Here is a 27,304-nt window from a genome sequence, read left to right on the forward strand (position 1 = left end):
TTGCACTTTAGAAAAATTGCACTGATTTACATAAATTACCCCAACACCAAAATTAACCTTGTTCATGGCATTCCAGCACTGCAGGCTGAGAGCTGAGAGTCAGGTGACAGCACAATTCAAAAACCCCACATTTTGCAGCTGATCAAAGTAAGTCCCACTACCACTACAGCCATCATGGTGTTAATGGATCCTGCCAGGGGGAGGAGAAATCCCAAATGGAGCAAACTGCTGTACCTTTATCCAGCTCTCCAGGAATGGGATGGTTTGCATCAAAATCAGATACCTTGGGGAAAACAGGTGTTGCCATAGATCTCCTTTCCACAAGAGGCTCTGAAACTTTGCAGCAAAGTGATTAGGATGATTTGGGGAAAAACACTTTTACACCTTGGGTTTTGATTTATCCAAGGCTTTGCTTGTGCATTAAGTAGTCCCAGACACTCTGAAGTTGTACAGTTCTGTAAGTAACCTAAATAATTTCTTTTGAGTCTGTACAATTCCTACCATAGGTAAGTTACTGTTATTCCAAAAATAAGTGTTGAAACCTCACAAATGTATTGGTTTTTCAAGCTTTACTACCACTATCTTTAAAAATACACAACAGAAAGATCTCCAGTTACACTACATAAAGGTGTTCGAGCGTATTTGGTGTGTAAATGCCGTGCAAAGGAAAGTTACGGAGCCTTGTGATCCTTCCTAGGGGTGGGAGCAGGAAGCTGGTCAGGCATGCAGAGGCACTATGTCTTTCTAAAAGGCTCAAAACTCATTACCTTAGTCCCCACTGTACACCCAGGGCCTTGGCTGGATGGGTCAGCTCCTACCAGAACAGGAAGAAAGGGTTGATGGGCAAGTCCTGCTCAGTGACTCCTGTGCACACAGGCACCTGTCCCTCCCCATGCCCACTGCACCACAGCTCTTGGCAAGGTGCTGGCTAAGGTAACAGAAAGCAAGACAGAGCTAGTGTGACTTCAGGAGAGGTCTGCAGGAGAGGCTAAACTGAAGTTTAAATCCTAAAAAGGTGAACCACTGGCAGTTGTTTATAATGGGTAGTAAGGTAAGATCATTTTATAAGTATTGGGTGCAGCTGTATTTTTTCATCTTGTGCATGGCTGATTGGTTAGTTAGCAGCTGTTGTCATGCATGGATTCCTGCAGGAAGGAGAACTGCCAACTGTTCTCACAAATGTTTATGAGCACTTAATAAATTTCACTACTGCTTTGGTGACACTGACATGTAGAGGATTAAAGCGACTGTAACAAGTGTACAAGAAGACAAATCTCTGTCCCAGGGGAGGGAATTTATATTTGTGCAAAATTCCAGTTAATAAGTTACAGTAGTTATTACTGTACTAGTGTGTGGCACTGTTCACATTTTAAATGCATGTTAAGCCCTGCCTGCCCAGGCACGGGCACAGTCCACGACCCACACTGGATCTTATCTTTGACTTTCTTCTTCCTCTGCCTTGGCACAGTCAGGTGGTGATTTGTCACTGTGAGTGTCCTCAGTGTCTGTCTTTGCCTGCACCACCTCCTTCTGCTCCTCTGCTTTTTCTGTCTCCAGAGGTCTCTGCTCTTGGCTGGGGGAGAGAGTTGGAGGTCTCTGATCCACCTTCTCCAGGTCATCACAGTGGCTCACTGAACTGGTCTCGCTGAACCCATCAGAGCTTCTTAGAGACCTTTTAAAAGCCTTCTGACCTGTGAAGAGTTTGAAGCAAACAGTACCCGTGAAGGCAGCAAACAGAAACCTGTGGTGTGCACAAGTTCAGTTTCGAAGCAGTATTGGAATGTTGTAACTGCAAAGGAGTAGGTGTTGTTTGGGTGCTGTGTTGTACCCTGGAGACAGACCCACCCCCTTGCAGTTACAGACAGGACTGCAATGGAGCAGCACTTGTCATTGTATCCTGTGTATGCAGAGACTGGTAAAACTGAGGCTGGATGTGGCACTTGGTGCCATGATATAGTAACCAGGGTAGGGTTGGACTTGATCTTGGAGGTCTCTTCCAACCCAATTGATTCTATGATTCTAAGATTCACCTCTGAATGGCTTTGGCCACAAAATAATTGGTAACAACAGAAATGCTGAACTACATGATTATATGTCATACTTTTATTTCAAATAAAACTTTTGGCTTGTTTAGCTGCTAATTTTTAAAGCCCAAATAGCCTCATAATATTCCAGAGAAGGATTCCAGGCTTCAGGGGCAGTTGTCAGTTAATGGGATAACAACTTCCTATAGTCCCAGGGAGAGTTTGTGGGGAGAAAACAGGTTGGGGTGGTGTTCTGTGTCACAGGTACATTAAGGTTTTTAAGGCAGTAGAAGGTGAGCTCCAGTTCCAGATATTATGAAAGGTGGAAAATCATGTGGATCATCCTGTGTCAGGACGTTTTAGCAAGTTTTAGAACTTAAACTAAGAGACAAACTTACCAGGAAGCCTTTGCTTTGCAAGGCTGGAAGTGGGAGTTGGTGGTGGAGTAGTGCCTGTTCCTTGGGCCTTTGAGACATAAGTTGATTCTGTGGATTCTAGAGAACCTGCAGGTTAGAAAAAAAAAAAAAATCAAACTGAAAATAGCCCAAGCTGGATGAGTTCTCTCTTTATATTTATAATGTATGTAACAGTCTTACTGTGAATACACATTTCTGTAACTGCACATGCTAGGTTGAGTTGCCATGTGAGGGTGATGCATCTCTGAGTACCTGGGACACGAGTGCAAAGACTTCAAAGATGCAAAAGTCTCCCCTCACACTCATGTCACAACACTGCTAACACCCCACAGTCCCTCCTCCTTTCTCCACTGGGCACCTGAGACCCTCCCAGCTGCAAGCTATGGAGCAGTGCACGTGGATGGGGTATCCCAAGGGAACCTGTCAGCTGCTGCACCCACAATCAGCAAGGCTCCCTCACAGGTTACGGGCAGATGGACAGCTGGGCCACTGTTCTAGGTGTGACAGACACTGCTGAGTTCAGGAATATTCACTCTTAGACTCTGCCACAATATTTGTACAAGTAAAAAATTATAATTTCAGGAATTATTGTGTTGGTACATCAGTCTTCATGATGTAAAAGCTATATGCAGTTCTTTCCACATCACCAGACACAAACTGCAAATGTATGAGTAAAGTAATAGTCTTTCACACTGTACTATTCACTACCATCTCCCACACAGCCTGGTTCATGCCAGTCCCAGCTGGCTTCAGCCTGTCCTTGTTGGACATGGCACTGTTTAGCACACAGTGCAGAACTTCCCAGCGTGGCCAGAGCCAGGGGAGAGCCCAAACCAAGATTCCAGACAGACATCCTGTTCCAGTGGCACACTGGAACACAAGTGCCACTCTGCAAGTTCACTCCAGAGGATGCACATGCACTCACATGGGGAGCAACGTGTTCAGGCTGAGCTACCCTGCCAGCTCAAGTATCTATAAATCCCCAACTCCTGCAGCATATGCAGCCAAAAGTCACAGAAACTGTTCCTCTATTAATGCCAATGTCTATCACAGCTTTTCTAAATGTGACCCAACATGCAAGAACAAAATGTGAACTGTATGAGAGCAGAAGATACTTCCTGGGTGTTACAGAAATAGTGCAGAGCATGTGCTGGTACATCCCGGGGGTGGATTATGTCACTCATGATCAAACCAGCATAGGAACGTGTGCTGCAAGTTCAGTGTGACACTGGAAACAGTGCTAAGGACTGTGGAACGAGGCTGCAGTGCAGAGAGCCCTACCTGCTGTTAAATTGAATGTCCTTCCCTTTGATGAGGCTTGGAAGGGAGAAAACCAGTTCAGCACAGAGCCCACCACAGGTATCTGTCGCAGCAGCCCCTGCAAGGCACAACCCAGCACTGGTGACAAGTGCCCCAGAGCATGAAAAGTTACCTCTAGTACCAGAGAGCTGATGTTATAGCCTTACCTCTTCCAGAAGTCTTTCTTCATTTGCTTTCTGAAGCTGAAGCTGTGCTTCCTGTATCCCTTTTCTAACAACTTCAGTCATGTTTTCCAACAGCTAATAAAACCCAGAAATAATCATACATATTATTTGGACTTGAAATTGGCTTTTTAGTTCAGGTTTTCAGGAAGTAGACAGGACAGTCAGATAGTTTTCTGATTTGAGACAGTATTTGACAAGCTCTATTTCATTAGGACTTTAAATTAAACAATGCACAGCTGACTGCAGGATTTTTAGAAGAGAAGCCCAGAGAAGAGAATGGAATTTTAAACAGGAATGGTACTTGGCTAGTTTGGGGTTTTTTACACTTAGAAATGAGCCTGTGACACAAATTTTTCGAAGACCTGGTTAGCACATAAGTGTTCCTCAGATGAATGGGAAGCATTTTTAGGTTTACAGAGTACATGTTGATTTTTAGAAGCACCCAGGACTTACACCAGCCTCACAGTAAGCCTAGCAAGATGTGTCAGCCTAGGTTCACTTCGTTTCTCTAACTGCAGCCCACTGCCCCTCTGATCCCTGAGCCATCCAGGCCTGCACCAGCTGTGTTCTGTACTCGCTGGGAGAGCTGCAGGGGCCAGGAATGAACAAACCCAACAAGTCAAATAACAAGGTCGCTATTTTGTTTGTGCAAGGCAAATGTCAGTTTCCATATATTAACATGGGTTTAATATTGCACAAGGTCAAGATGACAGGCACTTCCTCCAAAATGTGTGTTACTGTCAGTTAGGAAGAGGAAAAAGAGGAAGCTGCTCCTTTTCCCTGGGGGAGAGGCCAGCCAGGAGCTGACCCCCAGCAACCTTTGTTTCTGGGCCAGTCAAGATGTTTGTCTTCGGTTTTGGTTCTGCCTTTTGGTGTATTTACTGTCTGTCCTCAGGGTGTGCTGGGACTGATGTAGGGATTTTCTAAAAGCTTCCCCTTGTACCAACCACCCTCACCTAGGCAATGCCAGTAACACTCCCACAGGTGGGGTCTGCTGCTCAGTGTGGGATCAAACAGTCTAAGATCCTTTCAGTACCACAAATTTACTGTAGCTGGTTCCAAGGGCTGCACCTTTCCAAGTCCTCCACTACTCTTTGTTCCTCCCTAGAACCTTCAGGATCCAAGTGACCCACATTCCAACATAACCTCTTAACTTCAACAGCTAAGAACCCAAAGGTACTCTACAGGCAAAGCATACTTCATGTCACCCCCAAGCCAGCACAGGGAGTCAAGAGTAGGCAGGAAGTCTTCAGAAAACACTGCTGGAAAAAAATCCATTGCCAAAATCAACATATTCCCATGGGCAGAAATAAGCAAAGGATTTCTCAAGTTCTGTTTATATTTAAGGTGAGGAAATTAAATGCCCAACGCTAGAGGAATGAAGGGACAGATGTTCATTAGGACTCCTACTTTAGAGAACATTTGGAGAACTCTACTCAGGTAAATTCTGTGACACATACAAGTTGCATCATCAGTTTTATTACTTCAATAGCTAATTTGTAATTTCTGGTTTTCAGCCACCAATTTCAAGTTTTTCACACATTTTAGGGCACAGTCTTAAAGCTGGTATATAAATCAATCCCACCACATACTGCAGTGAAACACCAGCTCACAATTAACCCCCAGCTCCACTTTTGTTTTCTGACAGCTTAGAATCTGAGTGATAAAATGAGCATGTTTCAGTACTACTAAAGTTTTTCACTAGAACCACTGCACACAGGACCACAAACACAAATCCAAAGATCCTCAGAATATCATAATCCTGTAACAAAAGATTCTCTGTATGTAGACACAGATTACTCCTTCCACAGTGCTTAAGACAGTTTGTTGTGAGCAAGTACAATTTTAACTTTCACAAAGAACAAAACCATGTCCTGAAGCCAATCTGAAAGGGGAAGAAAAAAGGTTCTGGAATGCTTTGTGACTTATTAATACATACTCTTGAATTTTCTTCAATTTCTCTGCCAGTTGCTGCAATAGTTTCAACTAACTCTGACACATCCAGATCCTCTGTGGCCATTCCAATGTAAACACAGTTCTTCTGCCCTCCAAACTCTGGACCTGTGAGCACAGGGAGAATCAAGTCTTTGTGAGGTACAAACATGCAATCTCAATGGCTGCAACACTTGTGTTTGTGAATCCTAAAATCCTAACACACACACACACCCCCTTCAGTACCTGAGGGCAGTATCTGCATGGGTATAAATTATGCAGACTAGAAGTTCAGCCCTGGGGGGTTTCAAAAACAGAAAACATCTGAACAAGAGAAACAGCAGCTGCTTTATACAGTCAAGGAGTTGTATAATAAATATCAGTGTTGAATATGCTTCAAACTCCTTAACTTTCTGCCTCTTCCTTGGTGCCACAACTGTAGGGTGCTTAATTTTTGACAGCTCATTAGAAAAAGATCAGAGTTCTGAGTAAGCAAATTAATACTCTTTCAGCTGTCACATGGCAATGTGTAAATGTGAAAGTGCTGCTAATTATCACAAGAGTCATCTGAAGCTTTCAATCTAGGCAGAGAAAGCAGTGAAACAGTCAGTGCCAGTGGGTTTGGAATGACATCTGCTTTTCACTAGATCCAGCACTACCTGAGATGGCTCAGTTTACATTGAGAACACAGAAACTTTTACTCTTCCTGACAAGGAAACTCTTCTTGGTATAGTTGTCCCTAAGTCCACTAGTATTTCTGGGAACAGTGTACCTTGCTCACCTGGTGAACACTTCCCATCTGAAACTGGGGGAGAAGGAAACAGTTACAGATGTTCTTTCTGCAATAACCACACAGGCAGCAGCTAATTGTGCATCGTAACGACCTATCAAGCCATTCTAACACAGTTAGCAGAATGACTCTTAGCTTGAACGTAAGTTTTTGAAATAGTGCAGTTACCCAAAGAAAAGGTGAGATCTGACTCCAGTTCGTTTAACTTTTTCAGAAGTTCTATATTGATTTTTTCTAGTTCCTTTTCTTGTTTGTCATCCTTCTTCCCATCACTGTGGTAGTTGTACCTTCAAATCAAGCCAAGAGAAAGTCATTTCACTTTACAGTACATACCAAAATACCTACACATGTAGCATGTGTCTACAAAACCCTGTATTTTATGAATGAAAAATCCCAGAACATTCCAGCTCAGATCAGCAAGTTCGTTGGCATTTGCAGTTGGAGATTGTGAGGAGGGGTGAGCTTGCTGCTGCAAACTGAACACAACAGATTTCCAGGCAGTGCAAAATTATATTTGAACTGTTTTGACTGTACAGAATCCTTCCCAGAGGATCAGAACAGGTACTTGAAGGGTTTTTCAGTGCTGTTCAGCACATCAGTGAATGCCATTATAGATAAAAATGTGAGTTACACTCAGCTAAATACAGTGAGATGCACATCACATCCTCTAGCAGAGCCACATGCTGCCTCCAGTATTACAACAGGTGCCCTAAGCTTGCCAAACAGCTCTTTAGCAGCCAACAATACAGCAAATCACCACCAAAGAGACCACATAGTCCTGTCTGCTATAGCACAGTCTATCCAAATATGGAATGAAGAAAATACTGAACAATTTACCTTACAACACCTAGCCCGGGCCAGCCAAGATCCTCAATATACAACAGGCCAACTGTTCTTCTCACTTCTTGCTCAAATTCCTCTCTCAGCTGCAGTGTACTTGTCAATACTGGGATCTTCATTTTCAAGCAGTCTACTAACTGATCGATGTCTTGTATCTCAGTTCCTAAGACTGAAGAGCAGATGTGTTAGTGTGTGGTGAATGTGAGTGGACATCACACAGATGTCTGAAGTAATCTGTGCAGAAGCTGCTCTGCAAGTCAATCTAAAACATAATTTACAAATAGTATTGAATACCTTGACCTATATCATTTTTCCCCCTTCAGTTATCTATCCACTGATACATCAAAATGAAAAGGATTTTATCAAAAGCTAATGAAAAGGATTTTCTCACATTACAAACTAGTAAGGATATGTTACAATATCCTTTTTCATTACATCAGTATTCAGCATCAGAAAAAATCCTCTTCCCACAGCCCAACTGATCATGAATTACCTTCCATGCTGGTTTAAAAGAAAACATCACAGCACCATCGAGTAATTTGGTTGTAAAATCTCCTTTTCTGTGTACAGCAGGACCCTGTCAGGTGTTCTGTTAGCTTAAGCCACTCACCTACACAAGCTAAAGGAGACACCGTGCACCACCCTGAGATGCTGTGAGCTGCAATGTGCTCCTGCAGTTCTACACACTGTAGTACCCAGTGCTGGCTTGAACATGAAATTTAAGACACTCACCAGAACACAGATTTCTATATCCCCCAATAGTTACAGAAACCCAAGAGGTTTAGTAAATAATTCTCTAGTTAAGTAGCTGCACTAGGAACACAAACACCATTGCAGTGCTGGAACACCTGTGCAGGCATCCTGTGTTGAGCACCTGAGAGAAGGAATGTAGCTGCTGGAAGCAAAGAGCTGCTCACCTTGCTTTTCCTAGTGAATTCAAACCATAACCAGCAAGTCTTTCTGTGCAGAGGCAGTGAGGCAATGCCACCAGCAACAGCTCAGCCAGCACTGAGGGCCAATGCACCCAGGGCCAAGGTGCAGCAGAAAGATAAAGCTGACATAGCTTTGTTTTGTGTATAAGCAAATCCTCACCACAGGACAATGTACTCAGGAGTTTCTTGAGCACATCTGTTTTTCCACCAGGAGCCTGTTGTGTACAATCCTGTAAGTGACTGTTACCTGCAGAAGTCATCAGTGGGCTGAAACGCACGCACGTGCCTTCATCCTCCAGTTCCACCACATCGACTCCACTGGCAGGAACCAGCTGTGCCAGCTGCTCTCCCAGCTGCAGGGATAAGGCACAGCTAGAGAACTGTACAGAGCATGACCTCCTGCAGCCCCTGCCTCAGGCTAAGCTCTGCCCACAGTTCAGGGGACCACATGTAAACAGTTCTCTGTATCTCTCAGAATCAGCTCCTGTACCAAACACCTCAGCTTGCAGGTGATCCAACAGAGTTTGACATGTTCTCAAAATCATGAAAATTCTGGATAAGCTACAAGTGTTACAAGTCAGAAGTTTCTGCAAAATTGTCACTGCTGTTAAGTATGAACAACCAATCCAAAATAGCTCTGTGTGCTCAGCTCTCTGGCAGCACAGGTTTCTAGAATTAACTCCCAAGCTGTGGAAAATGAGTCTGTCTGTTCCTGTACTCAGACACTGTCAATAAAGTATCTGGCTGATTTAAAAGAGTTCTAAAGTTTTTGCATATTCTCACAAGGCCAAGGGAAAACCCAATAGCTTAAGATGCAGGAATGATTTCAGTAGCAATCCCATGTAAAATAATTAGAAACATAAAAGTAACTTTGCCTCAGAGCAAATTAATCTTTTCAATCCAAAAGTACCCACAAGTTCAGCACAGGATATCAGATCAAGAGTAACTCTCACAGTAGTCTGACAAAAGGGTTATAAGTACTGATGAAGTACTGGAGAGAAAAGAAGCTGTTCTTACCCACTGATTGAAAGTGTCATAAATGTGTCTTTCACTGCTTATCATGGGATGCTGAATAGTTGAGGCCTGTGCAGCACGTGAGGTCTGATCTGAATCCAAAGATACAAGAATCACAGAAGTGGATTTTTATTTACTTAATTAAACAAAAGGCAGCCTAAAATTTAGACAATTACAGTTCCTAGATAGTGTAACACATCTGCACCACGTACTGGGTCTCAAGCTGATGAACAAGGACTGTTTTGCAAAGGTATGTTGGACATGATGAACACTAGAAGTTAAACAGAGTTGAAAACAAAAGTTAAAAGCCCAAAGGACAGTAAAATACTCCTCTCAGTTTTGAGGTTCAAATGCCCCAATGGAAATAAATCAGTGTTTTCACAGAGCAAAATCCTGTCACAGCACTTGATGGATTCAGTTTCATTTTTTTAATCAAGTTTTAGTGATTACTTTAAGCCACACAAAAATAATACTAAGAATTTCAGAGTCCATTCTACACATAAAACATGCAGAAATGGCCAAACGTTTTACATCCTTATAATTCAGGTGGGTCACTTCTCCCTAGTAAAGCTTTTCCAACCAATGTACAAAGCAATGCACCAAGTCACTGCACCTGCATGAACAGGTTTACTTTGTGAGTACAACCACTAGTTACATTAAACCCAAACCACATCCTCCCTCCATGGCCAACACAAAAAAACATAAAAATAATTCAGACAATTAAAATCAACACTCATAAAACTGCACATTTTCCTAGCAGTGTTTTGCCTCATCCCAGCAGGACACGTTCTCACCCTCAGAGCACACACACACAAACAGCACAGCAACATCCTGTGCTGTGGCGGAGGGGACAAAGTGCTGTGTTTCAGTGAGCACATCTCACTATGGATGTGCTGCTCAGAGCCACATGTGGCTCCTGCACACCTGTGACAGCACTTCCAGAGCTGCTCCTAATGTGTTCTGCTGGTTTTAAGATTTTTCCAACAGCAAGTGTAATCAGTAAAGCAGAGAAAATGATTGGAAGGAACAGAAAACCTGAACAAACCAAGATCTTCCCCCACCAGTACATTCAAACACAGCGTGCAGCTTGTGAGAGACTTGCATCAGCTGCTCTCAAGATCAAAATCACATGCAAATCTCTCCTCACTCATGAAGGCAGAAAATTACTCGTTATGAAAATTTAAAAGGCTGCAGTGTGTCTAAAAAAAGCAGCTGTCACGTGCATGGATTCTGTCACTGGATTATGACCAGCATGCACAACCTTTTAAAAGGTTACACAAGAGAAGTGCACTATGGAATATTCACCCCAAATTCATGTGATGAATACTTTAAAATCCTGTAAAGAAAGGAGGTTTTGGTTGTTTTCAAATGAATCCCATACCTCTATTTGAATATTCCTGGAAAAACTTGAAAACCACCACAGGTGAACTGAGTTCATCTTCAACCTTAAAAAAAAAAAAAGATATAATTTCCCATATTTCTCAAAGATTTAACACTGTAATTCCTCAGATTGGTGAGCAAAGCATCTGGTTTTGAAGCAGTAACAATGTTCACACCATGTCAGTATTAGAAGTTCACTCAAGGAGTGTAAGCAAACATAATTAAAGATAGGAAAGTTAATCACTCAGTTCAATGCAGAACTGTACTGACTGAAGGGATGCATCATTAAAATCTGGGCACTATAAGGCATAAAATTCTAAACATGGTGATTAGCAAATACATTGTATTAAAGAGTCTGGTTAGTTTTGAGTGTTTTCAGATATTAACATTAAACACATTTTCATGGAAATCACCCCAGAATCACTGGGAAACATGAAGAAAGTTCCAGCAGGGATAAGATTATAACTGATCCTGCTTTGGGGACTGGAGAAATGGACTGGGCAACTTCTGGAGGCAACCTGAGGCTGCATTTCACAATCCTAAAAATGCAGGATTTATTTAAGTAGAAGAGAAAGTGATACAGTAACTTGAACTCCCAAAGCCATTAATAACTGTACAGCTGAACAGATTTGACCTCAAATGTCACTTAAAATGGGGAGGTAGAGAGTAAAATCACCAAACCCCATTGAACAGCACATCTCACAGAAACTACACTTGGAATAAATACATTAGATGCAATTTCTAAAACTATTTCTGGTGTAAAAAGTTCAGCTGGGAAAATTTTTGTGTACAATTTCACAGCATCATCTCAACAGCAGCCAGAATATATTCGAGAGACTTATGAAAACTGGTTTCACTGATGTATTACTGAACAAATCCTTGTTTGAAATGGAATTAAATCAACCTCTGAACACAGTTCCTGGACATTGCTCTGTCAGCGTCCCTGAGCACAGGAGTACAGAGCAATGGAACCAAGATATACACAGCCAATCCATGAGATTACACTGAACACCAGAACTTGATTAGAAAGATATCAAACATCTTCATAACAATGGTTATCATAGAAACACAGAATCAGCAGGGTTGGAAAAGACCTCAAAGATCAGCAAGTCCAACCCTATTGGGGTTACTAGACCATGGCACTAAGTGCCACATCCAGTCTTATCTTGAAAAACCCCAGAGATGGTGAATCCATCACCTCCCTGGGCAGCACATTCCAATGTCTGATCATTCTCTCTGTAAAAAATCTCTTCCTAATATCCAACCTAACCCTCCCCTGGCAGAGCTTGAGTCTGTGCCCTCGTCCTGCTGCTGGTTGCCTGGGAGAAGAGACCAACCCCCACCTGACTCCAACCTCCTGTCAGGGAGTTGTAGTTATGATTTAAGCAATATCTTTAAGTAATTTATTTTAGTCAAAGTTATTCTTATCATTTACCAGGCAAACACTAAGCTACAAAACCAAAGTATGAAGAGTTGACTGTACCGAAGTTTTAATGAAATCCAGGTTTTTCAAGTTTTCCAGCAGCCTCTGACTCTAAAAGATCACAGCAGAAGGGGAACAAAAAGTTGAGAATTATTCTGAAAAACATTAAACATTCACTACCACAATGTCCATTTTTGAACAAACACTACAGCACATCAGAGATTCATCTAGCTTTCATTTCTAAATTTAGAATACAATGGAAAAAATCTTTTCTGGATTTAGGAAAACACTGACTACAAAGTGATTTGCGTTAAAATAAGTCTTGGTGTGTTTGTTTACAAAGTTCCACAGCTATTACAACCCCAGTGACTAACTCTAGCAGTGTGGAGCAGAAGTTGATGTTCTCAAAGCCACCAGAACTGTCAGGATTCCTTCCCAACATTTCTCCATTGGAAAAGACATTGTTACATTGTGCTTTAACACTATTAACAGATTATTACAGAAGCTAAGATCAATCTTAGCTGCCACAAAATCTTAATGACACTCCGTCCCTCTAATATCTTTGATGCCAAGAGCTTTTACACTAAGCACTACAGCAACTTCTCATTCCTATTTTGCCATTCTGTGACTTTTGTATATGTGCTGTACCTGTAAGAAAAATGTTCTGTATAAAAACAATGCACTTGGTAAGTAACACATTATACTGGACCTTAAATTTTACTGAGGTAAGGGCTCAGCTTCAAACAGAGTGCACTTGCCACTCTGTCTCGAGAAATGTTTTGAAGTCTTTTTCACTAAATGTAATTTACTGTTACTTAAATCAATATGATGCAAAGCAGAGTAGGAAAATAAGAAAGTCTTTCTGAACAGCTTTAAAGCAAGAATAGTTAAAAGAGAAGTGACAAAGAAGGAAGTGATTATTTTACTTCACTGTTTAGGCAGAACACAGACTGATTATTTCTTCTTTAAAAAAATACATCTACAATGTAACAGTAAAAGCACATTCCTCTCCCAAACACTTTACTCTTCCATCACACAGGATGAGCCTCCATGCTAGACTGTCAACTCTACAGTACTTATAGCTGATTCTTCTTTCCTTTGCAGTAACCAAACAGATCTATTAGCAGCTATCCTACAACACTCCTAAGCTGTTGCTTACCAGTTGTGAGGCATGTTTTATCCTCTCCACAATGCCATCGTGGCCCAGGTACTGCAAGGAGAGCCACAGTGGCAGGGCACGGAGCTTCTCCACAGGCTGGCTGGATGTGAGCCCAGCTGCCAGGGACTGAGGAGGAAATAATACACAAACCACTGTTAGCCTCTCCTCAAGGCTGCCATTTTCGCTTACGCAGTATGTCACAGCTTCAGCCAGGGAGCTTTTGTGAATTATAATTTAGATACTCAAAGAACAAGACACTGATCAAAATGAAAATGTCAATATCCTGGGAACAGGGAGGGAGAAGCTGAGCATACCAAAGATGGATCCTCGTGTCGGTAGAGTGTCACCGCAGGCACCGCGGGCAGACCCAGCCAGGAGCCCAGAGTCAGAGTCATGCTGTCACACTTCGTAGCAGCCTGAAGTTTAGTACAATAAACAGCCATATATATTCTGATTAGATCATAACCTTAAAACCTAGAGCACATGACTAAGTTTCTAGATTCAGTGAAACATACCAGCACAGAAGAGGAGACATAGCCCAGAGCCAAAGTTGCCAGATTCACACTGGAAAAACAAGTGGGTTTAGCATGTATTAAATATGTATTAAGAGACAGCATTTTAACCTGCATTTTAAATATTTCATGTTGATGTGTAAAGAGAGGTAATTTTTGTTCATGTATTTTTCAGCAGCAATGCAGGAGATGTTGCTACTTGGTATTCCAAGATTGAAAATTCAAAAGTAAAAATCCATTTCGATCTAAAAATGTTTCAGCCCAACCTTTGGGGAAATCATCCCCCAAAGTCCTACACATAATTTAGCATCAATTTAGTATCAGAAATAAATAATATGCAAATATAACACTATACTATGAAATACTAATAGAAACAGTTTCTCTACTCCAGGCTCAAAATCATCTTAGAGCAGAGGAGTCTTCACTGACATTGTCTAAGTTCTTGGAATTGCTTTTCCTCTTGATTTAATCCCCCTCCCAGTTATGCTGCACACTGCACTTGCTGCAGCCTTCTTGACAACCTTCATTAAAGTATCATCTCTTCCACACTCACTTCCTTCTCCTTTCTCATTCTCAATAACCACTGTATAATGTCCTCCCTGACTTAGAAGGTCTTTTTAGGCCTCCCTGGCCCAGAAGGTCTTTTTATTCATATTTCCAGCTCTTCAAAGCAAGGTCAGATAAGATTACCATCTGAATAAAAGTAATCACGAATCTATGCTGAAATAACCTCTCCAATTAATTCTGCCTGGATATGTAAACCAATTTCTATCTCACACTGACAAAATAATAACCACATAAGATGCTTAATATGACAGAAATGAAAATGGCTCTATGGCTCTGATTAGCTGTAAAATTATGTGCTGCCCATGAGTTAGACTTGGTAATGAATACAGAGAATAGAGAAATACAGTTCAGGTTTCATACCCTTCTACATGGAGCCACATGTTGTACTGCTCACAGAGCTCCTTCAGCCGGCCCAGTTTGTCCGTGTGCCCAGCGCCTGGTGTCCCTGGGGGGGGCAAGGAAAAGGCCACGACAAGGATCAGGATGCAAACTAGGGCTCTACAAAAAGCAACTCTTGCACTGATGAACATCTCAGGTATTTATCCAAGTGCAAAGTAAGTAACAGTCACCTCCATGATTTGTACTTAAAGCAAGTTTTGTTCATGAGCAGTTGTGTTTAATTAACTAGAAGAGAAATACAAGTTTTCAAGCCAAAGTGGATGGCACATCCATCAGAAATTCTGAAGTGTTAATGTGAAATGGTTTTCTACAAGAGATTTGCACTCAGCAAAATAAGTTGTAGTCATATTAATACACCAACTGACATAAGCAGAACTGTACAGCAGGATCCAACTCAGTTATATAACCCACCCCAGACAGATAATTATTGTGTGATCACTGAGATATTCCCTGGTATTTCTTGATATGTAACCACTAAGCTGTTTAAGAAACTATATTTTTAATTTTTTGTGATATATGTATTTGTGAAATAGCAGGTTTTGTTACTGTTTGTCCCTACCACTTACCAGCATTGGCCACAAGCAACAAAGGCAGTTTTCCAGACTCAACATCATCTTTAATCACTCTGTCCAACAAAGCAACGTCCTGTCATCAATAAGAAAACAGTATGTTTGTCAAACAGCATTGGACTGTTCCAGCTGAATTGGAAAAATGCATTGAGAGTGAAAATGGACAACATTCTCAAGTTCTGAAAGACATTCTCAATGTCTTTGTGGACTGCAGTTTCTTCTTCTCAAAGGCAAAATAACCTGAAGGTCAAACAAAGCACTTGTCAAAAATGCAACACAAACATAGTTTGTGAACACACCTCTGACTACTCATATTCTAGAAATCTTGCACTAAAAAGCACCTTACTTAAATGCCATTAAAAATATTTTGCAAATGACAAGGCCAAGACACAAAGTGCTTTTAGAAGATTTCCACCTATGATTTGGAGAGCTGTAACACAGAAGACTTAGAGGTTGAAAAAGTAAATACATTAATAAGCTTTTCCTAACAACATACTTGACATTCATCTAATGAGGCTTTAAAAAAATAAACAGAGAAACAAAAGAGCTCTTTAAGCTCTTAAGCTTACCATTTGGTGCTGAGATCCAAACATAGTGTTACAAGGCACTCGGCACATGCAGGAAAGGGGCAACCCTAGCTGCAAGAAAAAATGATGGGAGTTTCAACACCTGAGAAATACTCATTTCATGTGCTCACAGAAATATATAGTGACACAAAAAATAACAAATATGACAACAGAAACCTGGATATTACATTATAAAGTAAGTTTCCTGCTAAAACTTACATCAAACTAATAGCAGAGAAATAGCACAGCAGAAGTTGGAGAAGCACAGACAGCTACTCTGAATTCAGAAGCAAAAGGCTCCCAAACTGCTAATCCTTTGCACTATCTCTTGCATCAAAAAGTTTCAGTCAGTAGCTAAACTCAACATTTGGCTTACCAAGAACACCAAGTTACTCCAATGAACTTTCACCACCTACTTCAAATTCTTTTGGTCGAGACAACTTCCATCTATGATACCGTTTTTATTTCTCTGCAGTCTACATTTTTAATCTTTTAGTAGTACCTCTGCCTACTTTCTCCAAAGGTTTAAAAAATAAAGACCCCAAGAACTTGACTCTCCAATTAGCTTGAAAAATACTACTAGTGCACCAAATGTTAGATAGGCCATAGGGAAGTCTGTACATGGCTCAAACAGATCATTCAAGTCTGCAAACATTCATGCAAATAAATACTTAACAAAAGCAGTAAGTTTAAAAGGGAAAAAATGGGTTTCTTTAAAGGACTGGACTGTGGGGGTAATCTTGCTGGTGCAAACAAGGTCTTTTGGAACAGGCTCAGCACAGCCTGCTTCCCCCTCAACAGATTTCATTTTACCAGAATATCAATGTGGATTGAACACAGCAGTACAGGGGCATCATTCAGTGCAAATTTTGCACTAACTCAGTGTTTGGAAAGCCACTGTGTCAGAGTTCAGACCTATTTCACCATGACCCATGTAAAGCACAGTGCAGTCTAGGAACAATCCCTCATTTTAGAATAAGTAGGATCCTTTCACTGGAAACATTCAGAGTATTTCTCTTCCTCCCACTGCATCACTGCTGCAAAACACAGGCTGTAGATGGAACCTGGAAGTATTTTCCCCAGACAAATGGTTCTATTTTAAACATATGGTCCACTACAGCTGTTCTGCCCAGTATGGACTTTGCTTCCTCTGCCTTATAATTATGTTGCCAATCACAATTCATAAAGCAACACCAACATACTGTACTGTATTTCTGTATCATGAGCTCGCAGATATCTGGCCTCAAAGTGTGGTTTCATCTCCGACTCCCTTCTCCTCCCAGCCCCTGTTGTGCTGCTATGTAAGTCACAGTGCTCTTGATTCTACCATAAGGAAAAACAAGTTGTCAAAAACCACTAGTTATGCTTTTCCTCAAATCAGCTCTTCTGAGGCTGAAGCTCAACCCTCATTCTGAAAAATGCCACTTTTCATCCTGCTTCATGAGAAATCTCAACGAAGCTTCACTTTGAACAGTGGAAGCTCCAGGCAGACACATGGATCTCAAAGGAAACATTCACTAGCCTCAACCACTGCTGCCAGTAGTGTACCAGGCTGTACTGGAAGTGCCAGCTCCTTGCAGGAAAAGTCTGACTATCTTTTTAAAATCGAAATTTCAAGTAGGCAATATGAAGACAGGTAGGTTCTACTTGCAGCTAAATTCTCAACTGATTCACTTTACCTGATTGCAGAGAGCTTGGCCCAAGCCTGCTCTAGCTGCAGAGCTAATGTATATGACAGGCTGCTTAGTATAGAGCACATTAAATCCTTCCATTGTATAATCTTCATAGCGTGTGTGAATGACCAAGCGACAGATTTTTAGGAGACCTTCACGATCATCTTCATGGTAATATGCTGATCCATTTTCATACCTGTAAGAAAAGCCAAGAAAATAGGACCAACAAAACCAATAGCCAATTTAGTGGCTAAAATAACACTGACCAGCAAAGAAGCTCAAAGGACAGAGAGAGATAAAAACCCTTCTATTTCCCCAGGTTAAAGTAGATTAGGAGAAAACAGGCTGAGATTAACAATGAGGGAAGCCTAGTATTTATTTTCATTTAGACTCAGAGATAAAGTAGGAAAGGAAAAACATTTTGAGTCCCTAAAGATTACCTTTACAGAGCTCAAAACCTTGCTTACTAAGAGTGCAGTATGGGAGGAAACACACAAAGGTTTCACTCTGGTTTTAATATATGTATGCACAAGCTGGGCTGCTTATTTTAAAGAGGATGCAACCTGACATTCTTTAGACTAAGTTAAGGTTGTGTTTCAGACCTTTCAAATATTTGTAAGTTTGTGGCACAGTGGTTTATTTTGTTGACATCTTCAGCCCAGTCACACATAGTTTTAAACCATTATCACTACCTCCTCACACCTAAGTTGTTCCCAGGGACTCACCTGAAAAGCCTGCAGAGCCAGAGAGTAGTGTCAGAAAGGATCCTTGTTGTAAGTTTTCTCAGTCTTTCCCTGTCCAGCACTGATATATAAGCAGCCAAACTATGTCCCAGTAGAGCCATGTGACCCTGTTCACCAACGTTTTGCAGTCTGCAAGTCAGGACAGAGCAAGTGCCAACTCAGTACAAGTCATGGCCATTACAGTACACTTAGGTTTACAAGTCTGTAGAGTGGCAGAATTTTTTGACATGCAATTTTATATATCCATCAGAGTACAGTATATCACAGTCACCTTCCTGCCTTGGTGTATTACACACTGAACTGCCAGTGCAGACAAAAGCACTTGCACTCCACGTGGCCCAGGGCTCACAGTAACCTCAGCTGCTTTTGCACCAAACAGCCAACAAGAGCTGGAACTAAGCACCTTATCTGCACTGGGACTCTGCTGTGCATTGAACACACTCTTCTCTCCTCACACAGAGAAAACTCAGAAGACTTGTTATTAATATTTTTAGGGGCACAGCTTTTATTTGTTTGTTGGGGTTTTTCTGTTTGTTGGCTTTTTTTTTTGTGGGTTTCAGTTCAGAACATCCAAAACATTCTTCAAATGACAGTTTGCAATAATCATCTGCAGATTAGTTAGTATTATTTCCACTTTACAGAAAAATGGAAACAAATTTTATTTCCTTTTGTTTTAAAATCTACAGAGATACATGGTAAAAACATTTGTTGGTATTCAAAGCCTTAAGACTCTCAGACTTAAAACAACTTCCAGAAAGCAGAAAAAAAAAAAAAAAAGAGCTGTCACATCAGAAACAATTCCCTTGAATAATTCAGTTTAGTGATTAGTAATGAAAGCTTTATAATTTTAAGAAAGCCAAGCCTAATGCATTATTCTGCTGCACTGTATAACATAAGGTGCCTTTAAAACATTACCTGGTTGCACAGTATTTTACACCTTAAAATACCTAAGAGATGTACTTATATATAGAAATTATGTATACTTACACATATATGGAACTTAAATGTGTAAATTCCATAATAATCAGAATATAACAAAGTCAGGTATCTTTCACACACAGTAACTGACAGTGCCCTTACCTGTAAGTCTGTGAGGCTTCCTCTTCCTCCTCCCCATGCATTAGGTTCTGAACTAACTGAAGTATGCTCACCATATCCTGGCCACTGGGAGGGGAGAACACAAACACATTTCAAAAACCAAAAAGAGTTAAGTACCAGCATCTGAAAGAGGCAATCTGGGACACTGCATGGTAAGATGTGAAGACAACACTTCACAGAATGCTGAGTACAGCAGCTAAAATGGTTCCTTGCTCTCACAAAGACAGATCACAAAGATGAAGCTGAGTCAAGCAATTCAAAACCTTACTTCACTACAGTAAGTCACTTCAATAGGTGTGAACTCAAGACTCTCAGAAAACAAATCTACTCGTATCTGAAAATCTGGACTGAAAAGTTTAATTTGACAATACTGAATTCTTACTGCTACACAGCAAGTTAGGCAATAGCTAAGGATCCACATTTCACTTCACATGAACCAGCTTCAGCTAATAACTCAGCACAGCTCTTAAACAATTACCAACAAGTATTAGTTTTTGGCCAACACAAGCTACATTAGATTTCTGACATGATGCACTCCAACGTGGTAAAACTCGAAAAGATCCACAACACTTTGACTTTTATCATTCCAACTAAAATTCACAGTACTGTAAGAATTTACACCAACAGCTGAAATTGCTTTTTATTCTTAAAAAAGATACTTCAGTGTCTCCACTCAAAACCAGGTTTTGCTTCTGTACACTAAAGACTTACATAGCCTTTGCAGTACTTTCTGAAGTGCTAGTCTGGGTTCCTGCAGAATCACCTTCCAAAGTTTAAATCTCAGTTTTCAGGTACAGTGGTCTTACCTGCCCTATTCACAAGAGCTCTGCTTAATATGAAGAAAGCTGTGCTGCAAAGGTGGGGTTAGGTTGTTTTGTGTGTGTTTTCTGTTTTAGGGTTTCTCCCTTATCAGTCTCAGCTATTTTTTCAATCTGGGTGCTTTAATTCTAGAGCACAAGTTTGTTTGTGTTTAAGTCTCACTCACAGCTGTAGGCATCAATACTTCATCAGATTCCAAGAGTTCAAAATTTCAGTCACCAAGGACAAGTAACCTTTTTCCCTTCTTCTACATGAGTATGGAAATAGTTGGTATGATGATAATACTTTTTCCCCCTATGTGAGTATGGGAAAAAGTTTACCATAATGCCTGGAAAACGTTAGTGTTTGCATTAATACAGAAGTTCCTTGAAGACAAACATGCTACATGTTTTTTTAGCTAATGCTCTTGTCAAGATCTGTAAAATTGTTGCTGCCTACCTGCCTTGGAGTGGTCCAGGAATATCCTTCCGTGCATACTTCTTTTCATTTTCCTCCTCCACTTTTCTAAGTTAAAGACACAATAATAAACTATGTATTTAGTTTGTGCTTTATAACATCAAACACATAATTGACTTTGACTTGCAGAAATACACACTGACACGTCTGCAATCTATTTCACTGAAAACAGGTTCATAGGTAAGTCAGATGAGCCCAAAACAAGTTTAGCTCGGATTGAATTAAAGTGTCCAGGTTTTCTGGAGCTTTTTTAGTTCTTTAACAGAAAGCTTAAAGAAAATTCTCATACATACAGTAATTAAGTTACTTGCACTATAATAATAAAAAACCCAACATTTCTAAAAAAACAGACTTGATGGACTTGTTCTGAACATTATAGAACATGCATAAAAATATGTACATTTATTTTTAAAATCTCATTATTCGAGTAACAAAGGTGATTTGTGTAGGTCTAAGCTTCAGACTGACAAAATGACCTTAAACCACTTGGAAAATGAGGTTTTTTTCATCTTAATGTCAGTGGCATTAATAATCCCGCCCTTAGCACAAACAGGTGATGTTTTTGTATTGTTACCCTTTGCACACACCTCTGATTGTCCTCCAGCATCTTCATGGCTTCATTCAGATTCTTCCCCATTTCTGCCAGAGTAGGGTCAACCATCTTTCAGGAAAAAGATAACAACTTTTAAGAAAAGATCTGAAGACATTTCTCTCACTGCTGTCCTCACAACAGCCTCAACACAAATTTCTGCACTGTCCAGGTTCCTTTAATCAACCTGTATGTACTCATGTAAAAATATGTTGAATATCCTGAACACAAAATAAGAAAATACTACTAACCTAAAATAAACCAAAGAAAACTCAACTGTGATGCCGGTTTTATTATTGATAGATCCAACCTTCTTCTCCACAAGGAAAGTCAGGGTTTTTTTCCCGACAATAAGTGTTCAAGTAAGTGCTCATTATAATGCTTTAGATAAAACATAAAGTATGTGCTACTATAAAGTACAGCCCAACTAAATGATTTTTCCTTTTTCATAACCATTCTACACCAACAATAAGACTTCAACTATACCACCCTGTGTAAAAATTCACATTGAGTCCTATCCAAAGTCATAAAAAACCCAAACCAAAAATCAAAAACCTGCTGAGGGACACCCTAATCTGAGTATGGAGACCAAATTGATACCCCAAAGACAACCACAAGTCTTTCAGTGGCAAATATAATGCAGAAATTATCCTCTTACTTCACTTGAGAACTCACACTTCTGCACCAAAAAAATCCATTACCATGTCCTCAGCTGAGCTGACTCGACAGTCAGCTGATGTTCAGACTCTTATTAAACAAAAGAGCAAACCACCAAAATACCACTAGCCTTTCTGCTGGAACAGAGGAAACCAAGCCCAAAGCAACAACCCCTGCCACAAACAACCCCACTACTGCAGCCAAGGTTTATCTTCCAGCAGCTGCAGAACTCCAGGCCAAAACCCCTGATCTCACTGCTGAAACCAGGTAACAACAGATACTTGACTGGATGGCAGAGTTTAAAAATCATTGAGCTGATTTCCCCCGAACCAGCAACACACTCACAGATGAGAAAGCAGCATTTCCCCAAGAACTGCTTTTGCTTTTAAGAAGTCTCTTTTATGAACTCTAACCCCAAAGGCCTGACAGAAGCTTGTGACACTGACAGGAACATTTATCCATTTAAGGATTGGGTGCCATCTAGAAGCTTCCAGAGAATGTCAAAAGTGTCATTTGGCAGAGATTTCCCTAGAGTGACCAACATTAAACTGTACGTGAAGAATAAATAGACCCCAACATGAAGGTAGAAGGCAACACCAGTGCTAAGACCCATCACATCAGACAGCAAAAGACCCTGTTAGTCTCTTCTCTCTGCCTCTACTTCCCAAATTACTGTAAGCAAAGCCTCCATAAATTTAACACCAAGCCACTGGACCCAGTGCCAAAGACTCTGGTAGTTACCCCTGTAGGCTGCTGCCAAGGTTGGAGGTGCCAGGAGGAGTTTAAAGAAAAAAATCCCAAACAAGTTTAATATCTAAACTTACACTATCCCCACTGCAGGGACATAATAGCCTGTCTGCTACAATATTTGAGCAGCAGTGTTCCTAAAGGCCTGCACACACTCTCCAATCCTGCTGGGAACACAGGAAACTGTAGCACACATCAACACAGGCAAATGCATTCACTCAGGCAGACACAAAGGCAAGTTTAATCACAGAAGGTAATGGGATTCATTTCCGTGAAGATTTTCCATTATTTTCGCCTGGACGACTAATCAAGAAATGAAAAAAAAAATTGAGAGCTACCATATGCCCAAAGACTACTTTTACCAAAATATTTTGAAGTATGCAAGGATCAGTAGCCAGGCATGGGCACAGTGATCAAACCAAGAGTGAGGGCTCTCCATTCCATGGCTTTACAAGTGCACAGTTCCAAGTGTTTGGGGGCAGAACCAAAGAATGGCACAATATTGTCCCATCAGAACTCCCAGCATTCAGCAACACTTCTGACTTCCATTGGCCATGAGGGCCACAACTTACTAAGAGCACTGAGTGAAAAAGCAGTACAAATACAAAGAGCTCAAGACCTCATCACAGAGCCCAAAAACCCAGTACACACTGCAAGCACTCAATACTCAGAATACAATATATACAAAAGAAAAACCTAAATATGATCTTTGGCAATATTTCCACACATTTTCTGTGGTTTCCAGAGTTGCACCACATCAAAGAAACTATGAAAAGTTTGGGGAAAAAACCCCACCATATCAATTGTGCTCCTGGCAGCCCTCAAGGGAGTAAATGACCAAACTAATTTACTGATTGTGACTATCTCACCTAATTTAATTCATGCCATGAAACATGATCGATGTCTGGAAGGCAGTTTGAACCTTCCTTAGCATCACATGCAAATATTCCAACAAATCTGCTGTAGATGAGGACACAAGATGTAGAGGCATTACAAAAAGGGCTCAGAGCTGTCTGTGTTTGCTACTAACAAAATTCACCTGCTGAAATTACATCAGATGTTAAAACCAGCACATGCTACCTGTGACTCATCCTGTCTCACTAATAATTACACATACATGAAACCCTTCTGCCAATAAGCTGGCACAATAAATACATAAAATACAGGTTTGAAACTCCTAAAAAGATACACTAAGCTCCATAAAATGCTGTGAGACCCAGAAAGCCCTTGAATTCTGATGTGGGCTTCACTGGAAAATGAATCCCTTCTGATTTTTTCCAACTGCTAAGTGGATATGCAGCAACTATTTTCTCCTCTGAACTACGGGAAGAGAAAAAAACCCCACCTTTTACTGCTGCATGCTGAATTTTCTATGTGCTCCTCCTCTGCTCACATTAGTAAGGGCATGGATGTGGGAAGCAGGAGCCTATCTGCTTATTTTAAACAGGAAGAAAAACAGGTGTGGCAGAGTTGCAGCAATGAACCGTTTACTTAAGAAAGGTTTCTGAACACACTTTAACCACATGCCATAATAAAGGCACATATCAATGTAGTGTTGTCTGCAAATGACATCAAGTGTGTACAGAATCCAATCAGTAATAAAAAAGAATGCTTTTTTCATGGTCTTGAACTGTTTCCAGAAATAACTAGTGGATGAGTATTTGAATACTTCCTGAGCCACAGGACAACACACTTTTTGAGGAGGTTTAAAAGCTGCATTAAGTTTCTGCACTCAGCCCTTCCCCTGGAACCACAGGCAGCTGAGACTGTGACCAGGTGAGTTACAAGACATCCAATGTCCTTCCAAGCTCTAAGGGGGCACCAGCCACAGCTTCTTCCTCCCATGTGTCCACTCAGCACCCCAACACCTCCTGCCTCCTTCAGCCCCTCAAAAACTCTGACATGCTGACCCAGCCCCTGCTTGGACTTTTATCACTCACTGCCTTCAAACTGTGCTAATCCAATTCACTAAGGTTAGCCTGCAGTAGGTTTCTTTTGTGGTTACTTCCCTGTCTGCAACCAATCTGTTAGTATTTTTTTTAAGCACTTTGAACTGTAAACTATTTACGACTTTATAGGCAGCATGTCACACCTTGGAGTCACCTGAGGAAAGGATAAGGAGCCATTCTCCAGCTGTGATAAGAGTGAATGTTAACTACAAATTCAAAAGGGAGAATGTTGCTTCATACACCTTGATTTTGCATTTCTGTAGGCTCTACGACTAAGGTTAGAAAGGGACAATTTTAAACAGTCTACATAAACTACTGAGTGTGCAAAGCAACTCGGGTATAGCTCACTACTTATTTCATGAGACATTCACTTCATTTTTCCAACTACATTACTGTTAAAATACCTAAAAGAAAGTTTTACCATCAAACCCCAAAAACTATTCTCAAGAGTGCATGAATCTCAAACAATAAGAGTATTCTTCAGCCAAATGAATATTGTGTTTATTCCCCAGGCTAAGAAAAGTTTTAAGATACCAAAAAAGAAAGCAGCCACTTCATAACTGTTCAGCTTGAATGAAAATGGCACTGTGTCACCACAAGGCTTCTGCTCATAGATATTTGCTCTTTTCATCTTCATTATTCCCCTGACATGCAGCAAGACTTGCATTCAGGTCTGCTGTCATGAGTTTTCTGTTAAGTGACCAGGATGTTCTGGTAAGTAGCACAGTAACAAAAGAAAAAAGCCACAGGCTGAGCAACAAACCAAAACAGTTTCTTCTTGTCTAGGGAAAGCACTGCTGTAGAGACAGCAAGAAGTTACAAGAAAATAATTTACAGTTTTACCATTAACAAAGTCACATAACTTGAAATGTTAAAATCTATCAGAAAATTGGTCACTTACACCAAAATACAAATGGAAGAAAAATAATATTAATAAAAAAGCATAGCCTTGTTAGCCAAACTTCTGAAATTCAACACAGGCTTCCAGAAGAATTTAAATTCGGAGTTCAGCCCAAAAAAGTTTTCTGGATTTCAGATAAAATTAATTGTAATTATATCACTTATGACACACAATGTGAATACATTAAAAATCGCAAAAAAAATTCTGATAAAGTTAATTTGCAAAATGAAACTATGAGATTGGTGGTGTGCACACCTGTGTGTCAGATTCTACAAGGGCTTTCCTTGCAGTCCTATTGTGCAATGTTTTCAATTCTTAGAAGTTTCTTATCTGCTAAAAAAGTCTTTTTCCACCTGCAAGAGCCTCAGGACTGCAGTCACTCAGTGCCACTGTGCACTACAGCCACTCAGGTGATTGTACTGAAATGGCAGTGACAAATACAGAGTCGACAAAGTTTAGTACAAGTTAGAAAGTACTTATCCCTGGCATCCCAACAAGCTCCAGGCAGGAGGAGAGATTCCATGGTTCAAATAAGAGACAGCCTCAGATCTATTATGGTAATGCTTATATAAGAACAAGATGAGTGGACACACACTCTCTGAAGAGAAATGTACCCCAGCTTGGGTGAATTTCAAATTCATGTAGGGAGAAGACTTCTCACACATCTTGCTCAAGACTAGATAAAAGGCAAATTGTACAGATTTACAACAATCTTAACCAAAGACTATTCCAGGAGGGCTCTAACTGCAAAGTGACTGGAAGACCATAACTGTATTGAGGCATGTGATCACACAGCTTTTATCACACAGGGGGAAAAGGAATCCACAACTACTAAGAAGTAAACCAAAGGGTAATTCTTTATACTACCTGCATATACTGAAAAAATCAACACGTAAGTTTTTGCAGGGCACTCACCACTACAGGCTATTCCTTACAACAAGAAGACAAATAATCAAAAAGTGGTTTTTTTGAGGTATTTCATTCTTACAGTGTTGTTGCTTCTTAGGATGAACTAGCCAAGCAGAGTTTACAGGGACTTTGCCAGTGCTACACTTGCCCTGTACTAATGCACCTTCTCTAAATAACTGAATATTGTACGACTGTTCTCTTTGAGTCCAGATAATAAAGACCTTACCCCAACCTTTTCAGATCAAGCAGTAGTCACTGCAACTTTTGCCAGGACCAGTAAAGTAACTTTTAATGCTCCATAACACTGTATTCTCCACGTGGATCGTAATAAACCCAATTTGTTTCCTGCCAACTCATTAGCCACATCAGAAAGAGGCTTCCTCAATTTCCTAACTACTCCCTTTACTGGAGCACAACCCATTCAAACTCCTCTGGACGGTCCCAAAGCTCAGACAGACCGAACGTGCTGCAGACAGCGAGTGATGCAGGAAGGGGATGGATGTGCATCATCACCCCCGAAGGGCTCACTCTGTCCACGCTCGCTGTCCTCATACAGCGACAGGGACAAGCTCAAGGGCCAGCCACTGCACCTGCACGCGGGGCAGGTGCTGCAGAGCCAGGACAGCACTGCACCGGGACCAAACACCTCCACACCCACGGCAAAACCCAGCGCCGGCCCCAGCAGCATTTCCCGCAGCGTCCTGCCGGAGCCTAACCCTCCCAGGAAATACGCTCCATGTTTTTTTGAGGAGAACC

The 27,304-nt window shown here is 40.9% G+C and overlaps 1 protein-coding gene across 1 annotated transcript; it reads right to left on the reverse strand.

The window, feature by feature from the left end:
• Positions 1-1,181: 1,181 nt before the first annotated feature.
• PDXDC1 (pyridoxal-dependent decarboxylase domain containing 1) lies at positions 1,182-27,153 on the reverse strand. Its single transcript, XM_009073634.1, has 23 exons — positions 27,145-27,153; positions 21,384-21,457; positions 20,779-20,844; positions 19,504-19,587; positions 18,406-18,552; positions 17,687-17,876; positions 16,011-16,079; positions 15,439-15,517; positions 14,834-14,918; positions 13,910-13,958; positions 13,709-13,810; positions 13,395-13,520; positions 12,296-12,346; positions 10,814-10,877; positions 9,436-9,524; positions 8,666-8,771; positions 7,484-7,655; positions 6,815-6,933; positions 5,864-5,985; positions 3,907-3,999; positions 3,722-3,818; positions 2,423-2,527; positions 1,182-1,691 (listed from the first exon to the last, which is right to left on the reverse strand). The coding sequence occupies exons 2-23, from the start codon at positions 21,455-21,457 to the stop codon at positions 1,432-1,434; spliced, it is 2,349 nt and encodes a 782-aa protein (XP_009071882.1). The 5' UTR covers positions 27,145-27,153; the 3' UTR covers positions 1,182-1,431.
• Between the last annotated feature and the right edge of the window lie 151 nt (positions 27,154-27,304).

Source organism: Acanthisitta chloris, unplaced genomic scaffold, assembly GCF_000695815.1.
Source record: "Acanthisitta chloris isolate BGI_N310 unplaced genomic scaffold, ASM69581v1 scaffold29504, whole genome shotgun sequence".
NCBI classification, from domain to species: Eukaryota; Metazoa; Chordata; class Aves; order Passeriformes; family Acanthisittidae; genus Acanthisitta; species Acanthisitta chloris.

Bases quoted from the DNA above. Each gene is read 5' to 3' on its own strand.
- PDXDC1 (XM_009073634.1), bottom strand. From the start codon at position 21,457: ATGGTTGACCCTACTCTGGCAGAAATGGGGAAGAATCTGAATGAAGCC. The intron at 19,588-20,778 runs GTAGGCAGCAAC...CTCCCCTCCCAG, and splicing joins CCTGGACCACTCCAAGGCAG to TGGCCAGGATATGGTGAGCA. The intron at 4,000-5,863 runs GTATGTATTAAT...GGGTTTTATTAG, and splicing joins AAATTGAAGAAAATTCAAGA to CTGTTGGAAAACATGACTGA.